General features: G+C 47.5%; 1 protein-coding gene across 1 annotated transcript; it reads left to right on the forward strand.

The window, feature by feature from the left end:
* The first annotated feature begins 1,093 nt into the window (after nucleotides 1-1,093).
* Nucleotides 1,094-3,418, forward strand: LOC123049319 (chloroplast envelope quinone oxidoreductase homolog). The gene is made up of 4 exons (XM_044472252.1): nucleotides 1,094-1,323; nucleotides 2,134-2,272; nucleotides 2,466-2,557; nucleotides 2,640-3,418. The coding sequence occupies exons 1-4, from the start codon at nucleotides 1,240-1,242 to the stop codon at nucleotides 3,318-3,320; spliced, it is 996 nt and encodes a 331-aa protein (XP_044328187.1). The 5' UTR covers nucleotides 1,094-1,239; the 3' UTR covers nucleotides 3,321-3,418.
* Nucleotides 3,419-10,066: the final 6,648 nt, after the last annotated feature.

Here is a 10,066-nt window from a genome sequence, read left to right on the forward strand (position 1 = left end):
AGTTGAAGAACTTTCTTAATAGTGGGTCTGCACTTTGTTAGAAATATTAAAGAACTTTGCTAGAAATTGTATTTGGAACTGAAGAACTATATAAACAGCCTGTTTGAGCTTTGATCAAAACTTCATGGAACTTTTTGGGACTGCACAATTTTATTTTATCTTGGGCTCGCCTTAATATGGATTCCATTTTTTGAAATATATCAATATTGGACTTGTTTTGTAGAGCTGTCCGCAAGAAACTCAAATACATAATTTGAATTTAAATTTGCACAATTTATATAAAAGTTACGGTGGCATATCTGTTTGTTGTGTGATTTTGTGTTGAAGAGGTGATAGTATGGTGGGCCCAAGGGAATTAGTTTAATAGGCAGACATAGAATGGGAGAGCAAAGAGAGAATGCATGCGGGGCATGTGACCCAGCTTTTCAGGGCGTGGCCCTTATCCCCATGCGTGTTTAATGGCTGGGATTGCAGTTGCGCGCACATACGGTTATACTAGTCACAATGGAGAGTAACATACGTGTGGTAACATGCAACACTTCATTTATTATGCTATAGACTCATCTTGTCTTGATATGTGTGATGTTACTCATACTAGTAATAACTAGCTATGTTACTACATGCCTCTCTTTCTTCATTTATTGCTTGCCACATCATCTATTTTATCTAGATATATGTGATGTTACTATCTATGTTACTCTCATTGTGAGTAGTCTTAGGAAAAATCCAGGTACGGAGCATCTGACCACTGAACGCGATAGAATTTCAAAAGAACTACAAGCAATGTTATATAAGAACGACCATTTCCATTTATAATATGCATTTCATGTAAATATGGTGCGTCTCCACACCTGTGCAGAGGGGATTATTCGCATCTGACACCGCGTGATGCGACGCGTTCGTCGCATTGGCAACTATTCATTTTCTTGCAGGGTCATTGCATTTAGCAAACTGCATAATGATTGGTGCGGCGATTGCGACAACAATTGATCGATATAACAAGTGGCCTAATTATAATCAGAGTCAAACACCAAGTGGTGCTAAAAGAACTGTTGGTGCATTATTCGAAGAGCTAACTCAATCACGGTCAAACCCTTCGTACCCAAGTCAGATGCCTTTGGTAGATGGCAGTGTATGCAGAATTGCAGACGCCCTCAAGTTGGGGCACTATATGCTCTTGTGCTATCTTCTAACCCAGCTCCATCCAAGAAGTGCAGCACGCAGGTTTAGATCAAGAACATGGCAACCGGCACCGGTGGGAGGCCAGCCACCATGCGCGCCGTCCAGTACAGTGGCTACGGTGGCGGCAGCGCTGCCCTTAAGGTCAGCCTAATTTGCAGTTCGCTTCTATCTCGGAAGCAAGTACTCCCTCCGTTTTAAAATTCTTGTCTTAGATTCGTTTAAATACGGATGTATCTAATACTAAAATGTGACTTGATACATCCGTCTTTAGACAAATCTAAGACAAGAATTTTAAAACGGGGGGAGTACTTTGGAATGGATGATCTTGGTAACCATTTTGGTGGAATTGCATCTGCTTTTCTGCAAATCTACTGCCCAAAACCTGTTTATCATCTGGAGACATACTATACTAGCCATTGTTGAGAAAATCGTTAACGGGTAGCTGCTCGGTTGGTTCGTGAGTTAATAGGCTAATTCGCAAGTTAATCTATTAATCGTATGATTTATTAGTTTATTGGCTACTTGGTGCCCCTACGAGGAAGGATTAATCGGCAAGTTAACTGATTAATCGGACAAATTCTTGAACAGAGATACTAGCATGTATATTTGTGCTGAAATTTCCGCACTTATCGGGATTTTGTTAGATATGGTAGGTTTCTAGAAATAAGTAGATCAATGTAAGGGGATACAGGCTACACTCTGTGGACCCAATTGAGTTGACTTTGTAACGCCGGGGGCGCTGTAAAAAGGCAAAACAATTTCTTGAAAGAAAACTACATGCTGCTCTACATTTTTGGTGCCTCCAGCTAAGTCATGAGTTTTTTTTTAATTTCTTATGAACTGTTTTGTTACTCTTGGAGCGTTGCAAACCCAATTAGTTCAATTGGCTTGAGAGCTCCTCTTTTGCTAATCTGAAAACAAATGGAAAAAAACCAATCTGTTTTTATGCAGTATGTGGAGATCCCTGTTCCATCACTGAAAAAAGGTGAAGTTCTTATAAAAGTTGAAGCAGCAAGCATCAATCCAGCCGATTGTCGGATACAGAAGGGACTGCTACGTCCTTTTGTCCCTAAATTTCCATTTATTCCAGGTATTGATGCATTTACTAGTTTATTTATCGCGGTAACAGTGAGTACAGATGTAGTAGCAAGAGATATTGCCTGTTCAGCAGTTTCCCTCCTGAATCCCAATGAATTCAATGAAAGGAAATGAATCGCTTCGATTTAGATAATACGTACATAATTTGTTTCAAATTATCAAAATGTTTGCAATTTGTAAAACAGTAACCGACGTGGCTGGAGAGATTATTGAGATTGGTTCTGCGGTTCAACAGTTCAAAGTTGGCGACAAAGTTGTTTCCAAGTTGATATTCTGGGTAATTTCGAGCTTGCTCAGCATTTAACATCCATTTCATTTCGTGGCATCCATCATTAACGAGAGACGAATCGCGCTGGCAGAAAGCTGGTGGCCTCGCAGAGTATGTGGCGGCATCCGAGAGCATCACCGTCCCCCTCCCTGCCGGCGTGTCCTCTGCGGATGCCGCAGGGCTACCCGTGGCCGGCCTCACGGCGCTTCAGGCCGTGAAGGCCATTGGCACCAAGTTCGACGGCACGGGCGTCGGCAGCAACATCCTGATCACTGCTGCGTCCGGTGGCATCGGCTCGTACGCCGTCCAGCTCGCTAAGCTCGGGAACCACAACGTCACGGCCACCTGCGGCGCGCGCAACCTGGAGCTTGTCGCGGACATCGGCGCCGACGAGGCGCTCGACTACAAGACCCCGGAAGGCGCGGCACTGAAGAACTCTTCCGGCAAGAAGTACGACTACATCGTCAACACCACGAACGGCGGCAAGTGGTCGGCGTTCAAGCCGAGTCTCAGCAGCCACGGCAGAGTCGTCGACGTAGCTCCCAACTTTGGGAACTTTGTCGCGTCCATTCTGACGCTATTCTCCAAGAAGAAGCTGTCCACGGTTATCCTGTCGCTTGGTATGGAGGACCTAAGGTTTTTGCTTGAGCTGGTGAAGGAAAGGAAGCTCAAGACGGTCATCGACTCCCGGCATCCATTCGAGAAGGCGGCAGATGCGTGGGAAAAGAGCTTGAGCAGCCATGCAACGGGGAAGGTCATAGTTGAGATGTGATTGTTTGACTTTTATGCATGCAATGCTTCAGTGTTTATTTTTGATGTTATACTTGGAACTGTTAATATCCGAAATATCTTAATGTTGATTTATACATAAAATTACTCACATGTCCAGCATAGAATTATTACTTGCTCAAACGTACTTAAGTTTATATGTTTAAGAAAGTTGATCGATTATGAGTGAAACACTATATGATGTATTACTCCTTTATTAAAGGATGATGGAGTACTCGTCTTTTGGGAGCCTCCGCGGATGAGAGTACCCTCCATGCCGTCCGCTTTGTAGTGGCGTGCCGCGGGGTCTTTCTGGGGCTTCCCGCACCGTCCGATCTGTCCGGACGACGCGCTCCTAGGTGACGTGCCTCGAAGGTACATGACGGATGGACTGTGGCTCGGGCCCGCGTGAGACCTCTTGGGCATTGCCACGCTCATGATGGCAGACCGGGTCTGTCTGTCAGCATCCTTCGCCCCACACTGGGGTGCTTGGCTCGCGTCGGCCAACCACGTGCCTCCTTGCAGCCTCCGCGGGTGAGGAGGCCTTCCGTGCCATCCGTTTCGCGTTAGCCTCCCACGGTTGGCTTCCCGATGCACCCCACACCTTTCGATCTGCCTCGGGGTTCCATGACGGGTGGACCGCGGGCGTTGTGTTTGTCAGACCCGCTTGCGTTGGGGTGGCGCTTGCTTGTTGTCGGCTGCCCGAGTGGTGTTGTTCGCTGTCATACGTCGTTGGGTGTGTCCGCCCGTTTCGGGTCGGTTTGCTGCTGGCATATAAGGGAGTGGTCCTCTTATTCTCCCTACTTGCATGAGTTGCATCGCAGCATCGTCTATTTCCAAGCCACCCGAGAGCAGCCTCTCATCAGTGTTTGACCCCTACGACCTGCCGCCTTGCTAGATAGAGCTCGTGACATGAGAATCTCGTCCTTCGGTCCCTCGCTTCGGTCCTCTCTAGATTCTCTCGAGGTTGGATTCTCGTCCTCCGGTCCCTCGCTTCACTCCTCTCTAGATTCTCTCGAGGTTGGTGTCGTGGGAGCAAGTCTGACAGTAAGAATAGTGGGTACGTAGGAGGAGGCAAGGCCCTAGCTACGGTGAGATTGTGCATGCAAGATGTACGAGTTCAGGCCCTTCTCGGAGGAAGTAACAGCCCTACGTCTCGGTGCCCGGAGGCTTGGTCGACTGGATTATGCGTGAGAGTTACAGGGGGTGCGAACCCTTGTGCCAGAGGGGAGGGGTGGCTTATATAGAGTGCGCCACCCCTTCACAGGCCTCAGTTACACAGGGGTTTAATGTAGATTAAGACAGAGACGTTACTGGTAACGCCTACTATAATGACAATTAATGGCCTTTAAGGCTACGGAGTGAATGTCTGACTGTTGCCATCCAGAGGTGGCTTTAGATCTTCCGTACTCCGAGTGATTCTCCGTAAGGTCGAGTGACTCTATCTTAGTCGAGTGGAATTGGGATATGTGAGTGGTATATCTGGTCGAGTGGTACTAAAGCCCCCCCTTTAGTCCCGATTCTGTTATGAACCGGGACTAAAGGCCCTCCACGTGGCCGCTGTCTGGAGCTCCACCTTTAGTCCCAGTTGGTAACACCAACCGGGACTAAAGGAAATTTTACGATTTTTTATATATTTTTAATTTTTTCTTGATTTTCAAATTTCTGAATTATTTTACAATTTAATCTCTAATCACCCCTCATCACTGCTCAATTTAACCTCTAATCTCTAATCATCCCTCATCATTCCACATCATCCAACTTCCCGGCCGGTCACCCATCCTCTCACTACTCCAGCCTGAGCACGCTTAACTTTCGGGTTCTATTCCCCCTCGTTTCCAAGTTTGCACTTGTTGTTTTCCTCACAATAGTAAGATGTCAATCCTATTAACCATCAGGAGTTTAGCTTGAGCATGAAGTCACACGTTTCACTGTTTGAGTTTGAAACTATTATTATAAAAAACAATAATTATTTAGTAACACTAATATTTCTTGAATAAGTAGTTTGACCAGATTTGACCAAAATTCAAAAAAAAGAAATAATTATTTAGTAACACTAATATTCTTGAATAATTATTTAGTAACACTAATACTTCTTGAATAAGTAGTTTGACCATAGTTTGACCAGATTTAACCAAAATTCAAAAAAACTAAAATTTGAGCATAACTTTTTTCCTTTTAGAATTTGAGGATTCTAAAGATTTGCAAAACGGCATACGGCCGTCAAAATCGGATACGGATTTTCGTGCTGAACATTTTGATATATTATACGTTTTTTTGACATCGTATGCAAAAGTTATAGCCGTTTTACTTTTTCATAACACTTTTTTTGCAAAACATGTCCAAATTTAAGTTTTTAAATTTCCTAACTAGTAGATGTAGTAATATAACTACATCTCGAAGGATTTTATTTTTTGAAGTTATTATCATTTTCTTTTATTTTTTTCAAAACTAAAATGGCGATACACGGGTGGGGGGGGGTACAGTTTGAGACACGAACCCCTTTAGTCCTGGTTTGAGACACGAACCGGGACTAAAGGGCATCACACCCTTTATTCCCGGTTCGTGTCTCAAACCGGGACTAAAGGTCTAATCTTTAGTCCCGGTTTGAGATACGAACCGGGACTAAAGGGCATCGCACCCTTTAGTCCCGGTTCGTGTCTCAAACCAGGACTAAAGGTCTCATTTGAACCGGGACTAATGCTCACATTAGTCCCGGTTCGTAATGCAACCGGGACTAATGTGTATATTGAGCTGTGACCAAAGCCCTATTTTCTACTAGTGTGGATTGCACTCCAAGGTGATTTCAGTCTGTATCTTCGGTTGTACTTTCAATGTCTTCGACTTCAGGGTAGTGTCCTTGGGTAAGGCGTCTAGGTCAGGCCTATGACCTTACCCTAGGTACATGTCATCGTCATTAGCCCCCTAATGGATTGAGGTCCGAGTGAAGAAGGGTTGAAGTTGATTCCGACTCGATTCTATGCTTCGGAGGCATTTCACTGGAGTCTAGAAATCATGCTGAAGCTTCAACCTCGTTTCAGTCGCGTTGATCGATTCAGAGGTCGTCGAGTGAATTATACTGACAATCTTCGAGTGTTGTTATGGTGCGAAATCTTCGGCGATATTCGTTGCTCTACGGTTCCCGGATCTCACGGGATTCAAAATTTTGGAGAAGCGCGCGGAACGGAGCGTGATGCAGTAATCGGAGTGGGTACATAGGGGCGCCTCGATTTTTGCACCGCCTTTTTTGCCACGTACTGGGTGAGCGACTGTTGCGGGATTTGACAGGATTGCTCGGGCCCACAGGTCAGCCACTCGGAAGTAGGCCCATAAAAGGCGTCGAGGCCGATGCGTTGCACAATGCGCCTCATTCTCTCTCTTCTTCCTCTGCTTCTCCACCACGTCTTCCTCTGCTCCCGACGCCTCCGCTCGGCTTGTTCGCATTCTGCCGCCATGGGGAAGGACAAGACGGCGGCCATGGAGCGTGCGTAGAAGGCGACGGCGACAGGGAAGGGCAAGAAGACGGCTCACAGGACGTCGTCGCGGTCCGGCCTGCCTCCGGGCTGGATCCAAGGGGACTGGATCCGCTCCACCGTCGAGCGAGATGACCTGGAGAGGCTCACCGAGGACGGCCTGATCGCCGAAGGATCTTGGAGGCTGCCGGAGGGGGAAACTGAGCCTCAGCCGCGCGAGGGCGAGCGTGTCCTCCTCACCACCCATGTCGACCGAGGTCTTTCTCTTCCTCCGCATCCGTTCTTTAGGGGTTTCTTGAACTTTTTCGGTGCCCAAATCCACCATTTCCCTCCAAACACCATCACGTACCTTGCCGCGTTTATCTTGATGTGCGAAAATTTCCTAGGTTCTCAACCACACTGGGCCTGTTCAAACACATATTTACTTGTCGCTCCCAGTCTGTGAAGAAGGCAAATCCGAATGACGAAAAGACCCATGTGATCCAGATGTGTGGGGGTTTAGGAATTCAAACTAGGGGTAGGAGCACTTTTCCTTCCATGACCCTTCCCGAGTCAATTTGGGGGTGGCAGTCGACCTGGTTCTACTGCAAGGACGTCCCGACTCCTGGTCAGTCGACCGGTCTCCCCCTTTCACTATGGAGCGACTTTACCAACCTTCTTCATTGTCTGTGACCCCAGAGGAGAAGGGCGAGGTGTCTCTTTTAGTCGACCAGGTTGTTAACTTAGTCCGGGAGGGTGTGATTGGCATGGATCTATTGGAGGTGTTCCTCAGTTGACGCATCCAGCCTCTTCAAGCTCGAGACCACCCAATGCGGATGTACTCAGGCCCTGGAGACACCGCGCGGGTCCACCCAGAGGAGGTTGCTGAGGAGACGGTGCCTCAGTGGCTGTGAAGCATCACCGGAAACAAGGACAACCCCAGGGGGTCCAGGAGAGTTCAGCCATTCGAAACAAACCGCGAGCCAGAAGAGGTCAGGCTCAAAATTCCAAGTGCTTTCTCCTTTCGATTTGTAGTTACTCTTGAATCTGATTGGCTTTTGTTGACTTGTGCTTTGCAGATTTATACCAAGATGTATTCGATGCCAAATGGGTAACAGCTCTAGGAAGGAGAGGAGAGCGCAGACGAAAGCTCCGACTAGCGATCCCCAGACGATAGTGAAGATGATAGGGACGGCTCGGGCAGCAACGAGGAGGTCGACTCATCGCCCCGCTCAGAGCGTCGTTCTAAAAAATCTCATGACCCTGCAAGTTGGCGTGGCAAGGCAGCCCCACCAAGCACGCAAGTGCAAAAGCGCAGTTGGACTTCATCTCTGGAACCATCGGAGAAGGCCGCTAAGCAGCCTAAGGTTGTCCCACCGAAGACTTGGAAGGCCCTGCCCAAGATCAAGGTGGATGTCCCTGTTGCTTCCGCGTAAGTGTTTGCTTCTTCTCTTTGTCTTTTCTGTTATTGTCGACTCATCCACTTTCTTGACCGAGTGAGTTCTTGGAACTTTCAGTGCTGCTACTTCTGGGACGTCCATGAATATTGACAAGGAGCAAGATGACGAGGAAATTGCAGACGCGGCCACTCCTCGGGCAAGTACAGTTCCACAGTTACGTTCTTACTTTGCCAACTGTCCTGACGGTCGACAGAAGTCTTACGGTCGAATGTTTTGCAGTGCGCCAAATGTTATTGAACTTCCAGACGACGATGAAGAAGTGCCACAAAAGAGCACATGGACAAGGGGCAGGACTCTGAGCAAGAAGGCGCCTACCAGCAAAGTGTCACACTCGACTTCAGCACCAGAACTGGTCGTTCAGCCACCTGGAGATCCAACTCGGACTTCAGTTTCCTTTGCTGATCCTGTGTCGACTGATCGGTCTTCGGCGTCGACTGCTCAAGCCCTTGCTCCGACTGTGCAACTCCAAGCTTCAGCTCCTCAGGCTGCCTCATCTGTTCCACCAACTCCCCTTTTCGTTACCCATCACGTCTCGGAGGACCAGATAGGCGCTGCTAAGGAAGACGTACTACAAGCAGGCCTGATGATGGACCGAATGAAGGTGGTGTACAAAACCAGCAAGGTTGCTTATGATGCCAGCTCTGCCCTTCAAGCCAACGTCCAAGTAAGTGGGATTGTGAGTTGTTTTCCGAGTCAGCTTTCAGCTTGATCTTTGCTCTGTTAGGATATGCTACTTCAGAACGGCTGCTTTATTATTCGTTAGATGTCCGTGGATGAGTGTTTTGGAACCTTTAATGTGCATCTATTCTGAGTCTGCACCTTGCATCCGCTCACCCACTGGGTGCTTCAACTTTTGCTGTGTAGCTCTTTTCACTTGAGTCTACTAGGTCATATCGAGTGAACTCTTGAATCAGTGGGGGCATGTAGAGTGCACCCACTGGGTGTAGTCCCCGAGAGCACCGTCGAATATTTGATTCGGCGGGGGTCTTTGCAAAATGTTTGTTTATAGAACTTCCACTCGGTCGTGCCGAGTGGAAACCAAACCAGCGAGGGCACGCCAAGTGCACCCACTGGGTGTAGTCCCCGAGACCGCGGTCGACTGTGGGCAGTCGGCGGTGTCTGAGAACATGCCGTCGTTTTTTTACTCCTTCCACTCGTACTGGGCAGACCATGTCAAGTGGGAAATCAAGCCAGCGGGGGCACGCCAAGTGCACCCACTGGGTGTAGTCCCCGAGACTACCGTTGAATGTTTGATTCAGCGGTAGTCTTAGAACTCTTTTGCCATAATAATCTGATCTTTGCATCTTATCACTCGGAAACGACTGATTCTTGTTTGTGTCGACTGACTTGTCTTGTTGTTAACTGCAGAAATCCTGTGATCTTGGAACCAAGTTTGCTGATCTGGAGAGGAAACAGATCCAACTCAATCTCGATCTGGAGTTGGCTAAGCAGAATTTGCAGAAGGCTAAGGATGAAGCGGCTGCCATGGGAGATAATAACTTGTCGACTGTTTGCCTTGTCATCTTTTCTTTTCATCTTTTGAGCCGAGTGACTCCACTCGAACAGATGTGCGTAGTGAAAACTGACAACTCCAAGCGCTTCTGAAGAATGTTATTTCTTTAGACAAAATGAAGCAGGCTATGGAGCAGAAGGACCTCGACCTTGCAGTAGCGCAGAAGACGGCGCGAGAGAAAACCGAACTTGCTGATAAGAAGCTGGCTTCAGTCGGCAAGTTGGAAGAAGAGAACGCCAAGTTGAAGACTGTTGTTGATGAAGCGAATAAAGAAGTTGTGCAGCTGAAGGAGGAGAAAGTAGCCTTGACCGACAAAGTCGAAGAT

This window comes from Triticum aestivum, chromosome 2D (genome assembly GCF_018294505.1).
Source record: "Triticum aestivum cultivar Chinese Spring chromosome 2D, IWGSC CS RefSeq v2.1, whole genome shotgun sequence".
Classification (NCBI taxonomy): Eukaryota; Viridiplantae; Streptophyta; class Magnoliopsida; order Poales; family Poaceae; genus Triticum; species Triticum aestivum.